This window comes from Pleurodeles waltl, chromosome 12 (assembly GCF_031143425.1).
Source record: "Pleurodeles waltl isolate 20211129_DDA chromosome 12, aPleWal1.hap1.20221129, whole genome shotgun sequence".
NCBI lineage: Eukaryota > Metazoa > Chordata > Amphibia > Caudata > Salamandridae > Pleurodeles > Pleurodeles waltl.
Window position 1 is genome coordinate 505,797,132 of NC_090451.1, and position 26,215 is coordinate 505,823,346.

Consider the following 26,215-nt stretch of genomic DNA (forward strand, 5'->3'; position numbering starts at 1 on the left):
TATTCAGTAACTTGTTGTATATTAGTTGGAATGCATTTGGCAACTGGTCTCACGGCTATCTAGTAAATACATTTTGTAGGCGGAATGGGTAGCTAATCGGTCAAACGGCAGGCTAGAATCATGTTTATGATTGACTGGGCCACAACCACTAGAAATAACATGGCTGTAGGTTCGGACCCAGTGGATTCAGCCAATTACGCCACAAGTTTTCAAGCCACGAGTCCACCTCTAGTATTGTGCCAACCTGCAAAGCTTAGCCTCGGAATTTCTAAAATAAGAATTAATCCGAAATAAAAGATGGCAGTGTTCGACGCTATCCTGAAAAAGCTAGACAAAGTGAAAAAAACATCAGCGGTGAAAACACGCCTGGAGAGTAGCAGAATAAGATATTAGGCACTGAGATGGTGGTGATAACGTTAGACAGCAAAGTGCAGCAAGCTCCAGAGCCGTTCTATCTGTGAGGTGATGACGGGACTACAGGAACATGAGGTGGTTCAAAATTCAATGTCATACATCACTTTATCTATTGTAAATAAGCTTAAAGTGCTGGTAAATTTAGGGAGGCAACCAACATTAGAGTCCTGGGTTTGCCCTGTGGTCCTACAGCTAAAGAATCCTTGCTTGCTGACCGGATGGCACCCCACCATTGTAGGGGCTCAAATTAGGTACAATACCCATTTAGGCCTTTCGCGGTCCCCAGCTCCATCTCTGCAGAAAGTGGTAGATCCATTGCTATAGTGCTTCAAGAACGAGACCTTGTCCTGGAAAAGGCTCAATTAGGAAATTATGGGGGTTATTCTAACTTTGGAGGAGGTGTTAATCCGTCCCAAAAGTGACGGTAAAGTGACGGATTTACCACCAGCCGTATTATGAGTCCATTATATCCTATGGAACTCGTAATACGGCTGGTGGTATATCCGTCACTTTACCGTCACTTTTGGGACGGATTAACACTCCTCCAAAGTAAGAATAACCCCCAATGTCTTCTCGTGGATGAGAGATAGACACTCCTCTTTCCCAACTTTAGTGCTCCAACTGCGCATAAAAGGGAGCAACTCTTTGTGCTACATTTGGAATTCTTCAGTCTTGTCATCGGGCCTCAGTATAGGGCGCCCTACTTTGCTAAAAGCAACACATAATAACAAACTTTAGTTTTCTCACTCATGAAGGTGGCCCAGATCTTCCTAGATGGTCTTAAGGCTAACGCTCTATCAGTGGAATTATGAGCCAGTGTGCTGGGTTACCATATGCGATTGGCTGTGCTACTCTCACATTTAATCCTTCTCAAGCATCACAGATATTATGATATGGATTCTGGAATGGAACTTTGTGTGATTGATTTGCCTAGAGTTCTTTACACTGGGTGCTTTCCTAACACCTTCCCTTCATGTGTTCTCCCCGCCCTTTCCTTCTCCTCTTCCTTCGCTGTCAGCCCTTACTTCCCCTCTCACCTTGCCTTCTCTATTCCTTATTTTTAGCATTCCTCTCCCATTTTCCTAGATGTGCCTGGCAAATTGAGAATTAATCATTTATGTGAAGGAATAGAATTGTAAAGTGCTTAATTTGTGCTAGTTGTTTCCGGTGCTGAGCACCGGCACTTATTTTTGAGGGCCGGCGCTTAGTCTTCCTGCTCAAGCAATTCCTGGGAGCAAAAGACTCATTTGGGAAAGACGGAGCAAAAAAACCGAAAAAGAGTCACAATGAGAGAAAGCAAAAAGCTCCAGGACTGAGCTGAGGGGGCAGGGAGTGGCTTCATATGGATTGAAGAGGCCCGAGATGGCTTGAGGATTCAGCTGCCTCATTATTCAGAGCACGCACATTTAATTGCAGCAGCCGCGTGTTTAAGAGGAGGGCTTTGGGCACCGGCACCTTTTTAGTTCAAATTAAGCACTGGAAATGTACCATGTTTGTTGTAGTATTTATGTTTGCAGTAGGTCTGGTTAGAATTGAGTGACAAGAAAGTCAACCAGTGGTAAGCAATGAAAAGGCTCCAATCCCCTGTATGTTCTTGGTAAATCCACAATATATTGTGCAACAGATTGCCACCACTGATATGGTTTTATAAGAGATGCAACAACATGCAATGTTTTGACTATGCTTTCCAGTGTTTGCTTTAAGTTTTCTTTACAATTAGTAAGATTTCTACTAAAATTTTAATGGGTAACGCTTACTTTAAAAAAATGCAGTTGGCAAAGTTCTTAGGAGCCTGACGCTGCTGAATGCCAAGTTTTTGGCAAATCCCAAGGCTGTCATATCTTAACTTTACCTCATTCCTCTTACACCCTTCATCATACACTTCCTGTCTGTTGATCTCACTCCTGCAGGTTCTTTGTTATCATTGCGTCCTCCCTTTATCAATGTTTCCATGTCTTTTCTGTGCTCCTTCTTTATCCATGTTCTGCCTTTCTCTTTATTTTCCTCTGGGTCAAACTCTGATGATGACAAATAAAACTTAGTCCCCAATAAGGAGTGGTGGTGCCCACCATCTGCAACACAAATTAAGCCCAGCCTTCCACCTATGTTATCTAAGAGCTATGGAGAATGTACAAATCATATGTGAAGTCAGAAGCCCTCCTGTCCCACAGTTTATTTTAGACTAGTCCATGTAATCCTGCACACAAAATGATCCCAAGAATGTACCTTTTCTCTTAATGATGGAATCGATCAGGGGGTTCTCAGCTCTGTCAGCAAATTCCAGGCCTCTGTTCACCAAAACCTCTTTAACAGCTTGAAGTCCATGCACAACCACGACAGGAACGGTTCCGAAGTATAAACTGTACACTGGGCCATACTTAGCTGCAAACTGAATCAAAATCATGCTTTGATTACAACCAAAGAGGCATATGACTTGTCATGGAAAAAAGTACTCAATATAAAAACAAGTATTGGCAAAGTCAATAGGTATTGCCTTTGGAATGCTTTACAGCATGGCTAAAGACTGAAAAAGCCTTTGACACAACTGCTTGCATCATTTCTTAGGTGCACATACCATGCCTCTCATTGCATAAGAACTCTGATAACAGCCTGTCTGATTATGCCAGGGCTAGTACTACAGTACAGCTTGAATACTAGCAATTTCTAGCCCTACTATATGGGTGGTGTTAACCAAGACATTTTGTTTTTATTAAAATTCTATTTATCTATCTATCTATCTATCCATCTATCGGCTGGCTTTACTGTGAGTGATAGCATTCAGCTCTTCCACAAGGAGCATATTGGAACACAAAGTAGTTTTGTTCAGTGCCAGGAAATATATGTGTGCTTTTTGAGACCAACGTTTTCTTGTTGCTTGTTGCAAATGTTTGATACAATTGTGAGGGCCCAGCAGCTCCCACACCAATATCATGTTACAAAAGCCATGCCAAAACAAGACACACACTGACAAAACAATAAATTGTCCACCAATGTTGGATTGATTGGCTTTGCCAGTGCTTGTTTATTTTCATGTTTCATGTAATCTTGTTGAAAATGGTTACAGTGATTTTCTATTACGAATAATGTTTGGAAATATTAGTATGCAACAACACAGTTTACTAAATGATGCTTCAAAAAAATAATAAAGAACGTTTCACAGTAATTAAGCAAAAAAAATCTTTCCTACTTGCATTTTTTCTGAACATTTTATTTTGAAAGCAAAGAATCCTCAATCTTGTTTACAAGCTTCTGCAAACATTTGCATCTAATCAGAGAGCATTCTGCGAGCAATAAATATAGCCTTGTATTGTTAAACTTTTCAAACGTGTGTACACACATTTTTGTACTGGAACCACTTACAACATTTACTTGGAGTCTGCACCCTAATATTAAAGGCTTTGCGTTAATGAACCATAAATACAAGTTTAAACGGCATTAACATATGGACACAAATATTACCTAAAATGCAGACAGTTCCCTTCCCTGTAAGCTAGCAGCCAAAGGGTTTGAGTTGAGTTGCAGGGGGTTGGTCCTACTTGTCCCAGGTACAAAATAAACATGAAAAACTGTTGTCCTTGACCCCAGACAACATACCCTGGGCATAGGGCTATATGAATTCCACACCTCTGCCCAGGCCCTCATCACCAGCAGACCTGACTATGGTAACGCACTCTATGTCAGCATCTTTAGACCATCCAAAACACTGCCATCAGACTCATCCTATATGTTTCCAGAGCAAGCACAGCACTCCCTCCCTCAAAGAACTACACTGGCTACCCATCCAGAATGGCTGCAAATTCAAGCTCCTTATCCACGCCTACAAAGTCCTCCACAACACAGGCCCAGCGTATCTCAATGACTGACTCCAACTCTACCAACCCTCCAGACAGCTACACACCACCTCTCATTTCTCACACAAATCCCCCCATCCACAGAAGCAGGAAAGGAGGGTGTGCTTTCTCCTTCGTCACCACAAACAACTGAAACAAACTACCTCTACACATCAGAACAGCCACCCCACTCCTCAACTTCTGTGATAAATTGAAGACCTGGGTGTTCAACTAGGAGCACCGATAGACTTTTGCTCCTGCTCCAGCACTTGTATAACCTTACAGGTGATAAGTTGTGCCATACAAATCACCATAATATGACATAACAGTGGCCGTGGGTTGGGGGAATCAAAATGGAGAGCAGAGGTGGGGAAGCAACAAGGTGCGATGGAGAAAAGCAATGGGTGCCTCAGCAACATAGAAAGGTAGGGGAAGAAGCACAAGTGAGCAAGCAACATGGAAGTATTGCCATGGAGAGGAGAAGCAATGGATGAGTGAGGAGGGTGCTGGTGGGAACAAAGCAACAAGTAGGGCATGTCGGTAAAGAGAATCAACAGTGGAGAAGCACACGGGTGAGAAAGTAATGGAGTGAGGACAACATGGAGGGGGCAGGGAAAAGCACATGGGTGACAATGAGCAACACAGAATGCAGGGAAAGCGAAATACATGAGAGACACATGCATCCTTGTGGAGTGCCTGACAAACAAGAAAAACGTAGTATTTTAAAAGCAAGCATTCAAAGCATCAAAGACAGCCAATGAGAGGCTATGCATCAGGGGAAGACGCAAAGCCAAGATTGTCTGACAGGGACACAAACAACAACCAGGCAAATAGGAGTGACATGAAAGCCAACTAACAACAATGAATGGACGGGCTCCATGCCCCTGTATGTTCTTAGTAAGCTCACAATATGTCTCACAGCAGACAGCGCATGTGCTGCCTAGTCGGCTCAACATGATGAACATACAAACATTGCACAAGTTTCACAAGGAACTGTTCCATGATTGGTAAAAGTCTCAGAATGACTTTCTAACACCAGTGTAGCATTCACTCAAAATCTTCATCAAGTTTCAGTAGAAAAAACTCTTCCAAAACTAGGGTTCACAGTATGAGTTTGGAGCATTGTTAATATTCAGGAAGACTGTGACACAGTTCAACGACAATGCAATGTATATTAGGTCTTCTTATGCAAATCATCAAACAAGTCAGTATTCCTTCATAGTTTCACTTTAATGTCTTCAGAGATTTTGTTTTGTTAGTGCATTCTATCCATAGTTAAAAAAAGTTTAATCTACTTTGGTGTCTGTAGGCAGTCCCAGGAGTAAATAGGATAAACTATACCAGAAATCAGTCTGTCTCTTGATATTTGCCCCTTAAAGGGTTTGATTGGTGAAAAATAAAACAAAAGGGGAATCAGCTCTCTGTAGGGATTTCCCTCGGCTGTTCCTTTTGTCAGGTTCCTTTCAATGTTTTTGGTTTGTCCTCCCCTACTTTACCTCCTTCCCCATCAGCATGCTTGAAAGGAAACAATAGGGCAATCAGGGCTCTGTTGGGATTTCCTTGGGCTCCCCACTGTGCTAGTGATAGGATTAGCTTTATAGAGACGAGAGAAACACATTTTCAGTCTACATGGCTCTGCTTGCCATCTGATTGGTAGTATGCTAGCCAGACCTGACCAAAATATAGTTAAGGGAAACGTGATAGCGTGTATGCCACTCCTTCCTCAAATTACCCACTCCCTTTAAAGGGGAATTTTCACCCTATTGTTTCGCATATATTTGATAGCTTTCTGCCTCTACCATCCTACCCAACCGTCATGCTTTTGTAGAGCGATGTTCAGAGAACTAATTTACTTCTGTTGGTTCCCCTGTCTGTGTACCCGTGCCCATGCACTCCCCAACCCACACTGGCAAGAAAAAGGACCGTTTAAGGTAAGAAGGACTCTTATCTTACATGTCATTGCTGGGCACCTGTCTTCCTACTATGTCAGTGGAAGGAGTGTCTGTGGACGAACCTCCTACTCTACAGTAAAAGTCACACTACTATACATGGAGATTTGTTCAAGGGAAAGAAAACAGAGACAAAGGATGCCCGTGAGTGACACTGACATCCCCAGTACCTGGAAAAATTGTAGCTGGAGCATGTCAGTAGTTCTTCCTGTTTACAAGGAGTCTCGTGCTTCAAGTAAAAAATTAAGTTTGCACCATAAGTGGTAGCTACAGAAGCTCTATTACACAATAGTCTGAGGGGCATATATCTATGATTGTAGAGAGTTATGATTACATACGGATTCTCAAATATGTCTGGCGTGCCTGGATAAAGCTTAAAATGTTCAGGATGCCCCAGCCTTCTGCTCCATGTAATTACATATGCAAAAAAATCTCTGCATTCAGGATAACGTTCATAACTGGATTAAGGATACTCATGAAATTTTACCAACCTCATTTTCTTATTTTTTTCACATGGCAATATTTCCCAAAATGAAGGGTTCTCTTCTCACATTCCTTTGCAAAGAGAGTTTCCTCTTCACTCTCCCACATTTCTGCACAACATATACCTGGTTCCTGCAAGAATAAGCTTAAAAGTGCAAAAAAGTGAGGGAAAGGTTTCCAGCCGTATGTGAATACTCAGTAAATGATGACTCTCTTGTGACATGCCTGATTCTGACACCCCGAAGTTCTCATGGGAGCATCCACTACTCTGCACATGCAGAATCACCAAAGCTTGCCTGTAAAGCGTGACACTCTCCCTCTGTGTCACTGGAAAATGTTTATGGATATGGCATAAAAGGGGTAACTGTCTTGGCAAGAGCTGGGACACAGAGGAAGTATTAGGAATATGTAAACAAGGGTAAAACATCGGTAAAAGGAGGCTGGTGGCCTCCAGTTTCTACTAATTCCAAGCTATTTCAGTTACTGCCATTTGATCAAGTAACACCGCCGCTGCCTGAGTATTCCCAAACAGGTTTTCCCATTCACTGCTCTTTCCTACAACAGAAGCGTCAATCACCCTAGGACCTACTTAATACAGGCCGAATCATGACTGCGCAGCAGATGCATGCAGTGGAAGCACTGCTGGCATGCCTAAGGAGTGCCAAAGACTAGCCCATCTGCACTCATCCACACTTGGACCGTTCCCACCACCAGGACCCCTAGCCCCACAACCATTCAACTCAGCAGCATAACCACAGCCCCAGCTGCCACTGGAGCTTACAAATGCCACCTCTACTGCTCTGCTATGCTGAACCCACAAACCAGGTAGAGGTCTTGCGATCATCTGCAAAAACACAATTGACGGCAACACCTCCATGGACTAGGCAATCACCCTCATGGAACACCACCACTTCAAAATATGAACGGACTACAACACCATCCTCAAGGGAACCCTTAACTACTGTCTCCCGGACACCCACGGAGAATTCTCTCAGACTTCATCGCTCTCCTGTACATCAGATCAATTAACAATGTCTACCTCTGGGATCTCAATTTCCACCTGAAAGACACCCAATTCCACGGCCCTCTTCGACAGCCTTGGCAGCCCCAGTAAACTCAGGCTCACACAGCTTCTCCAAGGACCAACCCATACAGCAGGCCACACCTTCAACTCTATTTTGTCCTCCAAAGCAGGATCGCCACCACCTACAAAACCCTACTGACCAGTACATCATACTTTTCAAGATACCCGGCCACAAAGCAACCCCAGCAGAAAAACTCAAATCACCATGAAGACAGTAAAGGAGAATATCCAAAGAAAACTCGACCAAGGGATCCTCAATGTTGACACAAGCTCTTCAATAAATGGCTCACCCATTGGGCCAACCTCATCCCTCCGAGCAGAAACAAGACCTCCAAAAACAACAAATGACCTAGCTGGTACACAAATGACCTCAGAGAGTCCAAGCTCCACTGAAAGCAACTTGAAAGAAAATGGAGACTCAACAAAAACACCACTGCTAGATTTACATACATGCTGCCCTCAGCCTCTACCACCAACAACTACAAGGGATAAAGAAAAAAGCCTTAACTCTCAGACTCAAAGCCAGCCCCAACAATGCCAACGAACTCTTAATCATTGTCAAGGAGTTCTCCAACCCTGCAGCTGCCAACAATTACATCAATCCATCCCAAGCACTCTGCAATGACCTCTCAAACTTCTTCAAACATAATACTGCCAAGATCTACCACACACTGGACCCACAGCATACCGATATGAATGCCTAGCAGGACACCTCCCTCATAGCCAAACAGCAGCTAAGCAACTGGAAGCCTTCTCGAATGAAGACATCACTGCCTTTATGAACGCCATCCACTCAGGTGTCTCTGCAGACTCATGACCCTACTTCATATACAACCTTGGAAGAATCATCATCTCCCCCATGCTGATCTCTATCATCAACATCTCCATAACCAGTGCCATCTTCTTGGAAAAATGCAGAAGTCAATTGAAAAAACCGACAGCAGACCAAACTCCCTCAGTAGCTAAAGACTCATCGCACTCCTGCCTTTTCTAGCTAAAGTCATGGAGAAAACCATCAATTCCCAATTCACAGACCACCTAAAACTCCATCAACACCTAGGCGTCTCTCAATCTGGCTTCTGCACCAGCCACAGCACAGAAATAGCCCTCATTGCAGCCACAAATGACATCAGAAGCATCCTCGACCAAGGAGAAACAGCCGCACTCATCCTTCTCGACCTCTCTGTAGCTTTTGATACAGTCTCCCACATCTCACTCATCACAAAGAGTCAGCACTTGGGTGTCTGCGGACTGGCCCTCAAGTGGATATCCTCCTTCCTCATGGACATAGCTAAATGAGTAAGACTTCCTACCTACCCTTCAGAACCCAAGAAACTCATCTGCTGAGTCTCTCAAGCATCGTTACTTAGCCCAACACTCTTCATTGTCCAGCTGATGCCCCCCGTGGACATCATCAGAGCCCACAACATTAACATATTATCCTACACACAGCTCATTCTCTCCCTTACTGACTTAACCAGCACGCCAAAGCAAACTTTGCCAACAGTGTGAGCAACGTTGCTGCTTGGATGAAAAAACAACTGCCTCCAGCTCAACACAGACAAAACCTAAGTCCTTATCTTTGGCAACAACCACTCTCCCTGGGACACCTGTAGGTGGCCATCCAAACTTGGCCCCCCATGTATTAGAAAAAATGAAAGAAAATTTATTGCGAAAAATTAAGGTTAAAAAATAAATGTATATCTGGACAGTTGCGTACACAAGAGTCTCAAAATACTCTTGCGGGAGCGCCAATTTAAAAATAAAGCATTCTAATTGGCGCAGGGAGCTTTACTTCCCTTGGGTCATCTCACTACCGCAGGAGTCAGACTCCCACAGGAGCGATCTCTCTGATTGGCAGCCAACAACATAAGAAAAATATTGCTGAATATTACAGAATTTGGCGAATTAATCCTCTGAACTGAACATGTTTTTTAACATGTTTTTAGTAATAGTTTTATGAACATTCACAGTAATATAATGATGCAGCAGCATTACATTGGTGTGCTACAGCACTACTCAGAATACCATAGGCACCCATGACCCACAGTGAGGAATCCTAAATAACAGCATAGGGATACTTTGTCCCCCTAGGCCCAATGAGGAGGACCCAGAGGGACTTGCTGGTGCCACACATGGAAATAAATCAGCAAAAAGTGCTGGGATCCCTTAGGACTCCTGGGCGATGGTAAAAAACAAAAAATGGCAACTAGGGCTGCTTTTTTTAAATAATTGGTGGGGGCCATGCAGCCCCCTCCCCTACCCTTAATAAGACCTGGTTAGCCCACCTCTGGGGCCAAAATTTATATATTTGAGCAGGAGGGGTATGCTGACCCCTTCACAAGCCATCAGAGAACCTGGAGGACCCACCTACAGGGCTAAAAACATTGCAACTGGGGAGGAGTGATATTCAGCCCCCCTTCCTGAGCCACCAAAGGCCACAGGGAGCCCATCCCGGTGTCAAAAACATTGCATGTGGGGAGGGGGAAAGCGCGGTCCTCCCCAAGCCATTTGAGGCTCAAGGACCTCACGTCTGGGGCAGAAACAATGAATAAGGAGAGGGTGCCACGCAGCCCCCTTCCCCAAGCCATGACAGGTCTCAGGGACCTCACCCGAAGGGCATACATTTTGCAAAATGGGGAGGAAGGCCACTTCCCCCCCTCCCGAGCCCCTAAAGCCCCCAGGGAGCCCCCCGCCCCAGAGCCGACATTATTCAAAATGGGGATGCGGGCCATGCAGCCATCCTCCTCGAACCTCTAAAGGCCCAAGGGAAGCCAACCCTGAGGGCAGAATAACTATAAATGTGGAGTAGGCTAGGCAGGCTCCTTCTGGAGCCATTATTAGCCCTAGGGACCCCATTCCTCCTGTGCCAACTCACATGCTATGTCCCAGGGAGCCCACCCTCGGGACATAGCGATTTTCCTGTCTGCACAGACACGGGCAATTAAACTTGTGTTTAATCCAACTTGGTGGTAGACTTTTTTAAACTCCTGCCAAGCCGGAGCAAACACTAAGGCCTGAATTAAATCTTGGTGGAGTGGTTACTCCGTCACACCAGTGACGGATATCCTGTCCACAGAAATCTAAATTCCATTGTTTCCTATGGGATTTAGATTTCGGTGGGTGGGATATTAGTCACCGTTGTGACCGAGTAACCCCTCCACCGAGATCTAAATCAGGCCCTACGACAACTGCCAGCAGGTGGGAGATTTAAAAATGTTGCAGCCAGCTAAGAGTAGACTTTTGATGTGTTTCCCAGCCTGCACTGATGCGGGCAGGAAAATAAATCAAAATATTGCTGCTGTCTAGAGGGAGTAGCATTAATAGCTACTCTCTCGAGGTGGGAGCAATGCCGGTTCCTGCTGCATGCTGAGAGCTGGCAGGGGCCAGGGGGGCCTTGGGGGTTCCCCATTATCCCCCAACTAGTATATGGTGGGTGTCTGAGATGGGATCCAGGGCACCCACCTTTAACAGGTGGGCCCCAGGGGCCAGAAAAGACTCGGAGGAAGAGACAGTGCGTCCCCCTCCCCTTTCATTTCAGTAGTGGCCCTGGGGGAAGGTGTCCCCAGGGCCTAACAAGGCTTTGGGAAGGGGTCTACGTTCCACCCTCCTTTTAATTTAAAAAAGCAGCCTGGAGGCTCAGGGAGGGGGTCCATGCACCCCTCTCCCCTTTAATTAAAATAAGATGTCCTCTGGGATGGGGTACTCAGAGCCTATCAAGGCTTGGGGAGGAGCCACTTGCCCCCTCCCCGTTCAATGAAAGATAGGCCCTAGGGATGGGGTCCTCTGGGCTCAAGAAAGCTCAGGGAGGGGGGCATGTGGCCCATCCTTCCCTTTAATTTAAAAAACATCTATGGGGGATGGGGTCCACATGTCCTAACAAGTCTAAGAGAGGGGCTACATGCCCCGCTCCCCATCAATTATAGCTGTGGCCTTGGGGGATAGGGTCGCCATGGCCTGACAAATGCACGGGGATGGGGACTGCGCAACCCATTCCCCTTTATTTTAAGTAGAGTCCTTGGAGATGTGGTACCTAGGGCCTAACAAGGCGCTAAAGATGGGGGGGGCATGTGGTCCCCCGCCCCTCATTTAAAAAAAGGCCATGAGGATGAGGTCCCCAGTGCCTAAGAAGGCTTGAAGTGAGGGGACCACATGACTCCCTCCAATTTAATTAAAAAACAGCCCTAGAGTATGTAGTCCCTGGGGCCTAACAAGGCTTGAGGAGGTGGCCAATCGGCCCCTCCCATTCAGCTGTAGTAGTAGTGGCCCTGGGGATGTGGTCAGTCCGCAATAACTAATATAATTTGGAGGGGCATGCATCCCTCCTCTCTTTTCATAAAAAAAGCCCCAGAGGATGGGGTCCCAGGGCCTATTAAGGCTTAGGAATGAGGGGCCCTGTGCCTCCCCTATCCTTTAATTTTCAGAAAAGGCCCTGTGGGATGAGGCCCTTAAGGCCTAAGAAGGCTGTGGGGAGGGGGGTACATGGACCCCTCCCCTTTAAAAAGCATGGGATCCTGTAAATGAGATGAGATGTCATCAGTGATGGTGTCATAGAATGTGTCATCAGTGATGTAATATGTGAGGTCATAAGCAGTGCATGTTGGGGCGCAAGTTAGCTATAACTAGTGAATTTCTGTTTTTTTTAAGTTCAACACGTTAATGTTGTGACAGACATAGCCACCTAACTATAAGTTTAAACTTTGTTTTTCCAGTGAAAATTTATATATATATATGTATATATATATATATATATATATATATATATATATATATATACAAATATATATATATATATATATTTATATGAGAAATTATATTCTTGCTGTAATTCCCTTCACAAGTATACTGTATGTGGAATTCCAATTTTATTAACTAATTTGAAAACAACTTAGTTTGAGGCTGTAATATTTTTTTTTTTCCATTTATCCCCCAAGTGGGAAGGGTATACTCAGACGTGGTACCGTGCTCACTGCGCCACTGGATTCAAGCTAGCTTAGCTGATGAAAGGTGATAGCCTGAAACCGGTCCAAGGATGCTAGTTTCTGGTCCAGGGAGGACCTGGCTTGGCAGTTCGGGCTGAACTGTTCCCATGGGGAACAGGGTCAAGAATGATTTGCATATGGCTAGGTTTTTTTTTTGGCTTACAGTGTAGTCTGGTAGAGTGGTGCCATTTAGATCTGAATACAGTGCAGTGGAGCAGAGTGGAGTGGGGTAGTCTACGTTGGAGTAAAGTCTTACACAGTGGAGTGACGTGGTGTGTCGTATAAGGGAGTGGAGTAATGTTGAGTAGAGCAGCGTGTGGTGCAGTGGAATGGAGTGTTGTGCAGCAGGGTGTCATAGACTGTCACCGAGTGGAGTACAGTGACATAGAGTAAAGTAGGGTGCAGTAGAGTGTTGTTCAGTGGAGTATCGTCGAGAGGAGTGTCGTGGAGTACACTAGAGGAGAGAGTCACAAAGTGCAGTGGCGTATCATAGCTGTGTGGCACGTCATAGAGAGGAGTGGAGTGGCATCTTGTCTAGAATTATACAGTGTACTAAACTGCTGTACAGTGGAATGTAGGGTGCAGTGGCGTACAGTAGAATAGTGTAGAGTAGAGTGGCATACAGTAGAACAGCATATAGTGCACTAGTGCACAGTGGAGTGACATACATTGAAATAGCAAACATTAGACTGCCGTACAGTGGAGTGAGGTAGAGTGAATTATAATACAGTCGAGGTGAATAGCATTTAGTTCAGTAGCGTACAGTGGATTAGCATACTCTGGACTAGCGTTCACTGGAGTGGGGTAGAGTGGAATATAATACAGTGGAGTGGCATAAGGTAGAGTGTTGCTCAATGGAATAGCGTGAAGTTGTGAACAGTGGAATGACAAACTGAAGTAGCATAGAGTGGAGTATTGTCTAGTGGAGTGGCGTACAGAGGAATAGCAAACAGTGGAGTGTTGTAGACTGTATTGGCATACACTGCAATAGTGTAGAGAGGAGTGGCATTCAGTGCATTGGTATAACATGGAATAGCCTATACTGGAGTGGCGTAGTGTGTTGCCCACAGGAACAGCGCAGAATGGATTGATGTACAGTGGAGTGGTGTACACTTTAGTGGCATAGAGTGGAGTACGGTCTAGCAGAGTGGCATACAATGGAAAAGCAAACAGTGGAGTGTCATAGAGTGGAGTGGCATACACTGGAATAGTGTAGAGTAGAAAGGCACTCAGTGCAGTGTTGCAGAGTAGAAAAGCATATACTGGAGTAGAGTACAGTGGTGTGGTATACAGTGGAGTGGTGTACACTGCAGGTCGTACAGTGGGTTGGGGTACAGTGGAATAACCAACAGTGGAGTGGAGGTGTATACAGTGTAATAGAATGAAGTGGCATAGAGTGGATTGTGGTACGGTGGGATAGCATATCATGTATACAGTAGTAGACTGGTGTACAGTGGAGTAGTGTACAGTGGAGCAGCATACAATGGAGTGGCGTACAGTGAAGTGGCATAGACTGAAGTTGCAAACAGTAGTATAGAGTAGAGCAGATTAGCATACAGAGAAGTAGCATCAAGTGCAATAGCGTCCCTTGTAATAGTGTAAAATGGAGTGGCACAGAGTGGAGTATGGCACACTGCAGCTGGGTACAGTGGAGTGGCATCCAGTGAAATGGTATACAATGAAATAGCATGCATTTAACAGTGCTACAATGAAGTGTCATACAATGGAATAGTGAAGTGAAGTGCCCTAGAGTGGAATAGCCTACACTTGAGTAGCGTACAGGGGTGTGGTGTACAGTGGAGTGGCACAGACTGAAGTGGTGAACCCTGGAGTGTGGTAGAGTGGAATACCATATAGTGGAGAGGTGTGCAGTGGAGCTGCATACCGTGTAATAGATTAGAGTGGAGTGACATACATTGAAGTGGCATAGAGTGGAGTGACATAGAGTGTAGTGTTGTGCACAGTAGTGATGTACCGTAGAATACAGTAGGATGCAGTGGTGTATAGTGCAGTGGCATACAATGGAGTGGGTATAGTTAAGTGGCGTACACTGGAGCGGGGTAGAGTGGAATACCATACAGTGGAGAGGCATAGAGTGGAGGTGTGTACAGTGGAATAGCCTAGAGTATAGTGGTATATAGTGTTTATTAAAGTGTTAATAGGTGTAGAAAATAATTTGTATTTTTCTGTATATTTAAAAAACAATATATTGTGTAGAGTACTAGAGGTTAGCTGGTACCTGTTTGTTTTTTAACCAATTTACCTTTCTTCTTTATTTTTTTTTAATTTGTGCAGTATTTAGCTCAATTTGTGCACTGCTCTATAATTGTTTTTAGTTTTTCTACATATGCATAATTAGAAAATACACTGCACTACACTATATTAGAAAAATATAATCTGTTACAGTGCTTTTCTTAGTTTTTTTAAACATATCTATTTTTTATTTTTTTTCCGGTACAGCAGTACTTCCAAGGCAGTATTGCAAGTACTAATAGTTTAAAAAAAATATTATTATAATTATTTTTTCCTACCTAGTACCACTTAAATCAAATGATAATAGGTAGGAAAAAATGTTAAAACCTACTACTTACCTAAATTTTATGGCCTAATTGATAACACTTCCAAATGGCACAAAAAACTACATGGCTTCCTTTAACTTTTGCAAAGGAAGTAATCAGCCAATGATATAATGCCTTGTCATCAGCATGCACTGCAGTAGTTTTGCAAAATTACTGCAGAACAATAGTGCCAACAGATATAAATAAGATGTACATCCTTATAACTTAAGGAATACTTACCCTACTTACCTCTAACACCAAAGAGGATCATCTGCACATCACAATCCATCATCGTGGAAAATTTCATCCACAACTGACTGGCCAGTTTCGCGCTACATCCAATACAAAAAGTCTATGGAAAATGTATTGAGGACAAAACACATTTTGGGGCCTCCCTTTTTTGTTTGTGCCCATTTAACTAGTTGCCATAAAACTTTTGATCATCTACCAGTGTAGAAGGAAGAATAGGTCTGGAAAGTTTTGTGGAGATTTGCCAAAAAGGTGCAAAGCTATTAATGGGCAAATATCCAAGGAATTCCCATCTCTGGTAACCTTAACTATAACTATAGAGTGGCTACCATTACTTTGTAATTCATATTTGACCCTCCTGATTGTAAATATTTAACTGAAATAAACAAATGGCCACCCAATTCACTGGCAACAGCGTACCGTCAACAGTCTATGCGGCACCCATTATCTTAACTTATCATCAAAACATCCAGCAGATGCAATATTTGATTACGGCACCCTGCACACATAAGGGGAGTAGCTATCAATAGTGCAGTAGGTGGAATGAGCCAGTGAGCCTGCGGGGGAGTGGGGTTTGAAGGGCCTTCTGCACAACAATTATGACTGTTTTACACTATCAAACCAGTGGACAGGGAGCCCAAGTTTGTGCTTGTATTTGGCCTCGTGCACACAAGCCAACAGTTCGAACCAGAAAAAAGAGGGAGAAACTGAAAGCAATGGCGGTAATTTATTTTCCCCATTGATTAACAGTGAAACAATCGCAATTATAGGTAGATGCCAGCTGAAATAAATAAAAATCGCCTTAAAAATCGTAAGTCTCCCGCCTGAAGCGGGTGTGTTGGCATGTATGTCCATTGCACCCTTACTGTGCTGACTCTATTTGGATTGAGTGAAAACAATCACACTTACTTTGTCGAAGTCCTTCATCGGAGATTTCAAGTTAAGCTGCAGTAGGTTTCCAACGACAGGCAGAGCCCATGGTCCGGGAGGGAATCTGCTGGGACGGGTTGTGCGCCAAAACAGGAAAGTAAAAAAAAACACTGCGAACAGCAGCAATAACCCGATGCAGTCCATGTCGAACCAAGCAATTAATGCAAAGCCTTGCACAGCTTTCAAGTTTTGTAAAACTCGGCTTTGCTGAGACTGAACAGTGCTCTCGTCTTCCGGCTTTTCAGGCTGTTATGATCATGCCTCAGAGGCAGTTTAATTAACACATACTCCCACAGCATATGTTGGAGAGGCGTGTCTTTGTCTTTGAGCCAGAACCTGCACATGGTTGTCCGGTTTGGCAGGCTAATGTTTGCTAATGTGTGGCGTAATAGGGCATAGTCTCCCTGAATTTTTAAAAGTGAGCGAGACCGCTTCCCCAAGTCATTTTTTAATAAAATTGGACACCATTGTGTACTTTGAAGCCACAGTTCAAATATATTGTTTAAAAAGCCACCGATTTTACATAGGTCTTAAAGGTCACTCATGAAATAGTTCACCGCTTTCATGGTGTGTCAAGGAAATCTATTCCAACACAATGGTTAGTTGTGGGGGCTTATCTATTCCCCTCTACACTCCTAAGGACAGGCTGAGAATATTTTTGCAAGTATTTAAAAAAAGGCCCATACAGATCTTCAACAAACTCTGATACACTTAAAATATGAGCTCACCCCTAAGAAAATAAACATGAAATTGACTCCTATCATATTATCCCTTTATTTTTCCGCCTTCGTAGGACGTCAAGTGGAGGAGGAGTGGCACGTGCGCTTCTATGTGCTCATGTCAGTTTGACCCCCTGTCCGAGGCTGGCCAAACTGACATGTGCACCTATAAACTCTCCACCCGGCTCTATTTTACAGCCGTGTGGAGACCAAGCACAGTGCCCCACTCCCTCCCTGAGCGGCATTTCTGCCCGCTCAGGCCAAGTGCAGCACTTCTTTCATGCTGTGTAACAGCATAAGAGAAGCCTCGTGATTGGTTGGGAAGGAAAGCACACCAGACGAGGCGGCTGGCGGGAGCGGCAGATTGCAGAGGGGCAGGTAAGTCTATTTTTAATTGTTTTCAACTGCCCCCTTCACCCCCGCTCTGTGCGCTTCCTCCCCATCCTTTCCTGCAGCAGCTGCGACTGATGCCCACATAATCCTCTTGGGTGACATTGACCACACAGACAACACAAGTTCAAACAAAAACAAGAGGCAACTTCATCCATACACTCCGCGTAGTACAGTTTGACACACAATCAACACACTCAATAGGCCACATCCGCAACCATGTCTTCTCAGCATCACTACCAGACCAATGCAGGCAACCCATGTCCTGTACTACACAGACTAATTCTCCATCCCTATCTCCCTACTCAGTGTCCTACCAACAAACCAAGGTGAACTCATAAGAAAAGACAAAGGCCCTCATTATGAACTAGGCGGTCTGGGCCGCCATGCCGGCGGTGGCGGGAAAACCCGCCATCCGGCATGGCGGCCCAGACCGTCACATAATGATGACAGGGAGGGTCTCCATAGGCAGCCCTCCTCCACTGCCAGGCTGCCTCCGACAGGCAGCCTGGCGGTGGACGGCATCATTATCTGACAGGGCAGTGCTGCTGCCCCTTGGATAATGATCCCATTTCCACCAGCCTTGGGAAAGGCTGGCGGAAGGGGTGCTCTTGGGCCTGGGCAGTGCAGGGGCCCCTGTGCAGTGCCCCATCACGCAGGTCACTGCCCGATTTACGGCAGTAATCTGCGCAACGGGTGCAGCTGCCCCCCCGCACAGAAGCATTGACGGTGGCTGCATGTGGAGCCTCTGGCAATGTCCCAGCCAGGCATTCTGCTGGGCTGGCGGGCAGAAACAGCAGAATGTTTACAATACGGCTAGTGGGGTTCCGGGGGGGGTGGCGGTCACTAGAAAGACCACCAGCATCACCGCCGTGTTCATAATGAGGGCCAAAATCATCAGCTCCTTAAAAGAATTATCCATAGACAACCTAATACTTGAACTGATCGCTCACCCCATCAGGTCCATGTCCTACATCTTCTAAATAACCTGAAACTTTTTTATTTAAAAAAAACAATTATGTGAACATCCATGCCTAAAACACACAAGTGTAAGCCAAAGCATTCAGCACCCTGGCACTGTAAAGTCTTTGCTTACAATATTCAATTCATCCACTGATAGGAAAGGAAACAGAAAAAAGTCAGCACTTCAAATCACCTCATGTTATTGAAATCCCTGTGCTAAAAATCCAGACAGCTCCTTACATCAGCCAAAACAAAATATTATACCAACATCATCAATGAAGCCACCACAAGAAGCAGAACACTTTTCAAGACAATCAAGCATTGAATCAACTCCTGCCAGCCACACCTGCACTTCAATCATCAGAAAAGTGCAATGTCATCAACCTCTTCTTCAGTGAAAAAATACAAAAGCTCCAACAGCACATCAACCACACCAAGCCTGCTCAGCTTTTGCACCATTCCCTTCCCATAGAATCCTGCAATCGTCATCCTTCAAGCCCTCTCTGTCACAGATCTCCCCAACATACTCAACTCCATCAAAGGCAGCTCTTATAAGGTTGATGTCTTACCTTTGTTCTGTATCAAAGCTCCATATGGACACTATCTCATTCCTATTCATCATTGTTAATGCCTCAATAACTCAAGGAATGTTCTCAGAAGCTCAAAGCTTTCAAGACAGGCCAGATCCTTTCACCCCTAAAAAAACCTACACTAGACTTTGTTGACCTTGTCAACTACCAACCCATCACTCAAATACCATTCATCAGCTATGTCATTGACAAAACACTCTCTGCTCTACTCCATAATCACATTACTGTTAACCATATCACCTATAACTACCAGTCTGGCTTCAGATTACACTGCAGCACAGACACTGCTACCTTATACATTGTAGACAACACCATTGTGACCACAGATTAATATGGCCCCTGTTTCCAGATATTGCAGAACCTCAAAGTTGCCTCTGACACAGTCGACCATCTTCCCTTCATGTGCACCCTGGAGTCTCAAATGGGATTCAGTAGCAACGTGTTTCACTGGTTTTCCTACAACCTTCCCAACCAACACTAGTTGGTTCACAAGGCCAACTCCAAGTCACAAAAGATCCCTGTTAGAAATGGGGTCACTGGTTGGCAGTCAGTTTGCACTCTGTCCAAACAGGGACCCTCACTCTAGTCAGGGTAAAGGAGAAACACACCTGGTTAACCCCGACTCACTCCCTTGGTAGCTTGGTATGAGCAGAAAGGCTTAACCCCAGAAGCAATGTGTAAAGTATTTGTACTAACACACAAAGTAAAGTGAAAACACTACAAAATGGACACCACACCAATTTAGAAAAATAGGTTATATTTATCTAAATCACACAAGACCGAAAATGACAACATACACAAGTCAAGATATGAATTTTAAAAAGAATAAGAGTCTTAATCCATAGAAACAGTGAGAACATTGTTGTTGCACAAAAGTACCTGGTTTGCGTCAAAAATAAAGCCGTATGGGCGATCGTGCATCAGAAAAGTCAGCAATGCATCAATTCCTTACTCGCAAGTGAGTCTGTGCATCGTTTCTTCTCTGGTCGGGTCGGCGATGCGTCATTTTTCTCCCTCCCAATAGAGCGATGTGTCGATTTCCGGATGGGCATCTCGGGTCCAGGTAGTCTTTGCATCGATTTTTCACGCCCAGCGATGTTGCGTTGAAATCCGGTCGCACTGTGTCAAGAAACAGCGCTGTGTGGGGTTTGCGTCGTTATCAGAAGCAGCAAGTGGGTGTTGGGCGTCGTTGCTCCAGCCATGATCTGACAATCTTCCAGCCGCGATGCAGGTGGAGCGTCAATTTTAACCTCAAGGCCTGCGGCATGTTGTTTATCAGCTGCGTTGCAGATGGTGTGTAGAAAATTTCGCTGCACAACGGTCTGTGCGTGGATTTCTGTCCTTTTACACCAGCTTCACCTTTCAAGGGCCCGAGACAGGTAATGGCACCACTTGCCAGGGCAGGAGTCTCAGCAGAGAGCCCAGGAGCTGGCAGAGAGAAGTCTTTGATGTCTCTGAGACTTCAACAACAGGAGGCAAGCTCAGTTCAAGCCCTTGGAGATTCTTCACCAGTGGGAAGTCACACAAAATCAGTCTTTGTCCTCTCTCAGGCATAAGCAGCTACTGCAGGCCAACCCAGCAAAGCACAATCACAGGCAAAGGGGCAGTGCTCCTCTGCCAGCTCTCCAGCTCTTCTCCTTGGCAGAGGTTCCTCTTGGTTCCAGAAGTAATCTTGAAGAAATCTAAAGTATGGGTTTTGGGTCCACTGCTTATACCCTTTTCTGCCTTTGAAATAGGCAAACTTCAAAGGAAAGTCTCTGTTGTTCACAAGATCCTGTCTTGCCCAGGCCAGGCCTCAGACACACACCAGTGGGTTGGAGACTCCATTGTGAGAGGGCAGGCACAGCCCATTCAGGTGTAAGTGACCACTACTCCCTTCACTCCAGCACAGATGGCCCATCAGGATATGCAGGCTACACCCTGTCACACTGTCTAGAGGGGATTCACGAACAGCCCAACTGTCAAACTGACCCAGACAGGGAATCCACAAACAGGCAGAGTCACAAAATGGTTTAAGCAAGAAAATGCCCACTTTCTAAAAGTGGCATTTTCAAACTAACAATCTTAAAATCACCTTCACCAAAAGATGTATTTTTAAATTGTGAGTTCAGAGACCCCAAACTCCACATTTCTATCTGCTCCCAAAGGGAATTTTCACTTTAATAATATCTAAAGACAGCCCCCACGTTAACCCATGAGAGAGATAGGCCTTGCAACAGTGAACAACGAATTTGGCAGTATTTCACTGTTAGGACATGTAAAAATTACCAGTACATGTCCCACCTTTAACATACACTGCACCCTGCCCATGGGGCTACCTAGGGCCTGCCTTATATATATATATATATACCTTATATGTATAAAAAGGAAAGGTTTAGGCCTGGCAAGCGGATACACTTGTCAGGTCGAATTGGCAGTTTAAAACTGCACACACAGACACTGCAATGGCAAGTCTAAGCCATGTTTACAGGGATACTCATGTGGGTGGCACAACCATTGCTGCAGACGCACTAGTAGCATTTGATTTACAGGCCCTAGGCACCTCTAGTGCACTTTACTAGGGACTTACTGTGAGAAAGTAGCCTCTTTCTATCATGGTTACCTCAATTTGTGGCCTGTTTGTCAGTGTGTTTTTACTATCTCACTGGGATCCTGCTTGTCAGGACTCCAGTGCTCATAGTTTGTGGCCTACGTGTCAGTATGTTTTACTGTTTTGTCAGTATGCTTGACTGTGTCACTGGAGTCCTGCTAACCAGAACTCCAGTGCTTATGCTCTCTCTGATTTGTACTTACATACAGGTAACCCAGTATTCCACTCCAAATTGGCATACTGAACCCCCCCTTATAAGTCCCTAGTATATGATACATAGGTACCCAGGGCATTGGGGTTCCAGGAGATCCTTATGGGCTACAGCATTTCTTTTGCCACCCATTAGGAGCTCATACAAACACGTCTTCAGGACTGCCATTGCAGCCTGAGTGAAATAGTGTAAGCACTATTTCACAGCCATTTTCACTGCACAAGGTCACGTATAAGTCACCTATATATCTAACCTTCAGACCCCGAAGGCTAGGTGCATAGTACCTGTGTGTGAGGGCATTCTTGCACTAGCAGAGGCGCCCCCACGTCACCCAGGCCCATTTCCCCAGACTTCATGAGTGTGGGGATGCCATTATAAGTGTGCACTACATGTAGTTCAATACATATATGCAGCTTCACAATGGTAACTCCGAATATGGCCATGTGAGGTGTCTAGGATTGAGAAATTGTACCCCCAATCTGATTCTGGTGTTGGGGGACCAATTCCATGGACCCCCAGTACTGCCATACCAGCCTTTTGAGGTTTTCACTACAGCCCCAGCTGCTGCACCTCACAGACAGGATTCTGCCCTCCTGGTGCTTGAGCAGCTCAATCCAAGGAAGGAAGAACAATGCATTTCCTCTAGGAGAGGGGTGTTACACCCTCTCCCTTTGGGAATAGGTGTTACAGGCATGGGAGGGGTTTCCTCCCAGAGCCTCTGGAAGTGCTTTGAAGGGCACAGATGGTGCCCTCCTTGCATAATCCAGTCTACAATGGTTCAGGGACCCCCAGTCTCTGCTCTGGCATGAAACTGGACAAAGGAAAGGGGAGTGACCCCAGGGGTGGTGCCCAGAGCTCCTCTAGAGAGTCCCTGGGTTCTGCCATCTTGTTTTCAGGATGGTCAGAGAACTCTGGGAGCATTTGAGTGGCCAGTGCCAGCAGGTGACATCAGAGACCCCTCCTGATAGGTCCATACCTGGTTAGGTGACCAATCCCCCTCTGAGGCTATTTAGGGTCTCTCCTGTGGGTGTTTCCTCAGATTCAGTTGCAATCTATTGAGCTTTTCACTGTTTGCACTATTTTATGACTGTTTACTTACCTGATTTGGTTATTAGTGTATATATTGTGTATAATACTTACCTCCAGAAGGAGTATTGCCTCTAAGATATTTTTGGCCTTATGTCACTAAAATAAAATACCTTTATTTTTGGTAATGCTGAGTATTGTCTTTTCTTGTGTGTAAGTACTGTGTGACTGCAAGAGCTTTGCATGTTTCCTAGTTCGGCCTTGGCTGCTCTGCTACAGCTACCCCTAGGCAGCCTAAGCTGTTAGACACTGCCTACATTTTACTAAGGTGGATCACTGGACCTGGTATAAGGTGTAAGTACCTCTGGTACCCACTACAAACCAGGCCAGCTTCTCACACTTACTAGTAAATCAAATATGCCAATCAGGAATAAGCCAATTACACATACAATTTACACAGAGAGCATATGCACTTTAGCACTGGTTAGCAGTGGTAAAGTGCCCGAGTCCTAAAGCCAACAAAAACTGATCTGAAAAAATAGGAGGAAGGAGGCAAAAAGTTTAGGGATGACGTTGCAAAAAGGGCCAGGTCGAACAATCCCTATCATTTGTGGAGTCTTTCAAGGGTCTATACAGTCCCATTTCATTTTCAATCTCTACATGGAGCCATTTGGTGCTCTACTCACAGATAGTAGCATCAAGATTCACCAACACATGAATGACAGATAACTTTACATGAAAGTCTCCTCTGTTACAGACATCCAGCAGTCTAAACCATGCCTGCATATCATCCAGACCTGGAGCTCAACCCAACTAAGACAGAATTCTTGTTATTTGTTAAGAACAACACACAAGAAACAGTACATTCCTGGCTCAATGACATGAGCCTTGACAGTTTCAAATTGTACAAAGAATTATATTATTAGAGACCAGATCTTTTCAAACCTTGTGTGCGTGCCTCAGATATCATGCCTAATTGTTAGGTCTCACCCACTGACAGTTTATAGCTTTCTGTGTTCCATAGAAAACTCTTACTGTGGGTTTAGATCTAGCTCTTTGCCTACTATTGGTTGGCTCTCTATTTAACCTCATTTGTTTGCTTCTTCTTCAAAGGCTTTCCTTCTTCTTCTTGTAGTTGTCCCTCCTTCGGAGGATAGGTTGTTTACCATCCTTTTGAATGGATGATTTATATCCGCCCACTGCTTTGACATTCAGTGAACTACTCTTCTTTTTCTTTCAGCACTCCATGTGAGTGCATGTGTTTTCTTGCTTATTTCCTTATTACCTGCTTCCCACGCCAGAGCACATCAGAAATGCAGGATTTCTTCTGTGAAGCAATCCTTAAGCACACTGTTGGAAAATGTTTATTGAAAGACATGGTCAGCTAACGTACAAGGACAGACATAGATGCAATTGCACCCGTGCTGAGGCTAGTAATCAGTAAATAATTAATGATTCAATGCAGCACAACAGGACACCCGATTAAACATGAAGCAGTGTATGCAACAAAGCATGAGGACATGCATTTTGCTTACCCCATTTCCCATTGTGAAGTCTAAATCTTGCACATCATATGCCTTAAGCAGTACCATATCATTTACCCCACCATTGTAATTTTCAGTCTTTGTTGACGTCCCAAAATAACAAAAGCAGTCCCGTGTTATCTGTAGGCACAATTTGCTATTAATTTAAAGTATAGGCATGTGGTCTAATATGTATTGTAGGCTTGTCATGTGTAGGAAAGGGAGTTATGAATAGGAGTGTTTATTCACAACATGCTTTTCATGTTGAGTACTATTGAACTTTAAATTTTCTAGTAATTTACTCTGTTCTTTTGGTGACGTGGCTCCCTAATAAAATGCATTAAAAGTGTGTAGAATTTTGGATGCCAAGAAAGTCAGCTGCCTGAGGTTTTATTTAGGCAGCAGCCTCATGAAGGGATTAAGGCGGTCATTCCTACCTTGGCGGGCGGCGGTTGCCGCCCGCCTGGCGGGAACCGCCAGAAGACCGTACTGCGGTCAAAAGACTGCGGCGGTCATTCTGACTTTCCCGCTGGGCTGGCGGGCGACCGCCAAAAGGCTGCCCGCCCGCCCAGTGGGAAAGCACCAGCAACGAGGAAGCCGGCTCCGAATGGAGCCGGCGGAGTTGCTGGTGTGCGACGGGTGCAGTTGCACCCGTCGCGATTTTCAGTGTCTGCCAAGCAGACACTGAAAATCAATGTGGGGCCCTGTTAGGGGGCCCCACGACAACCGTTCCCGCCAGCCAGGTTCTGGCGGTTTTTACCACCAGAACCAGGCTGGCGGGAAGGGGGTCGGAATCCCCATGGCGGCGCTGCTTGCAGCGCCGCCGTGGAGGATTCACAGGGGCAGCGGGAAGCCGGTGGGAAACCGCCGGCTTCCCTTTTCTGACCGCGGCTTTACCGCCGCGGTCAGAATAGCCCCAGAAGCAACGCCAGCCTGTTGGCGGCGCTTCCTCCGTCCCCTACCCTGGCGGTCTCGGACCGCCAGGGTAGGAATGACCCCCTAAGTCTAATTTTGTCTAACATTTTTTGGATGTTGTTGCTTTTACCAATGTTGTATTTCACGTGTAGATATCATGGCTTTTACTATATTTCCTTGTTTAAAAGCTTAAAATAATGTTTTATTTATGCATCAGCATCTTGAAGGGCTATCGTACAATTCTGTCTAACATTTTTTGGTGGTGTTGCATTTTACCAATTTTGTTTTTAAAAAATGTTACACAGAAGTGGGTGTTGTCTCTTGAAAAGGCTGAAGCATAAAATACCTTCCAACTTTAAAATAGCAAAATATAGAAAATGACATGCTCTATACATTTGAAAACAACATTGTTCAAATGTAACACCATAAAAAATTTTTCAACAGAATTGGACATCCCCCCTACAAAAGGGTGCTACCCAAATAAAACCCTCTTTCAAACTTTAAATACAGTGTAGCTTAGGTCATGCTTTTTAGGGTCGAACTTGAAAGTGCATGAGCTAGCGCTAGCGCATGCGTCTTGCTTGCAAGACTTTGCTGTGTACAGGAAAGGGCTTGAAGTCCGCCTGTCCCTCACCATGTGTTGCCTTGCGTGGCACTCTTCTTTACAGCCTCATAATTCGTCCAATTTTGGCCTGGCATCATTTCCATTCCTCTCTGTGGCTCAGGGACCAAGCACTGATTGATTCAACTTAATCAGTGCCCGTCCACTGCTCCCAACCCGCTCAAGGTACTATTTTGTTCGTTTCATC

General features: G+C 44.9%; 1 protein-coding gene across 2 annotated transcripts in view; it reads right to left on the reverse strand.

Moving 5' to 3' along the window:
• LOC138267970 (cytochrome P450 2J2-like) overlaps positions 1-16,748 on the reverse strand; it is a 257,476-nt gene extending 240,728 nt beyond the window's left edge. Inside the window, exons 1-2 of one of the 2 annotated variants that reach the window (XM_069217265.1) lie at positions 16,459-16,747; positions 2,641-2,803 (exon numbers count right to left, since the gene is read on the reverse strand). In XM_069217265.1, the coding sequence (XP_069073366.1) occupies positions 2,641-2,803; positions 16,459-16,623 (328 nt within the window). In that variant the 5' untranslated portion in view covers positions 16,624-16,747. Of the gene's footprint in view, positions 1-2,640; positions 2,804-16,458 lie in introns of both variants that reach the window. The other variant, XM_069217267.1, reaches the window with a different exon arrangement.
• Positions 16,749-26,215: the final 9,467 nt, after the last annotated feature.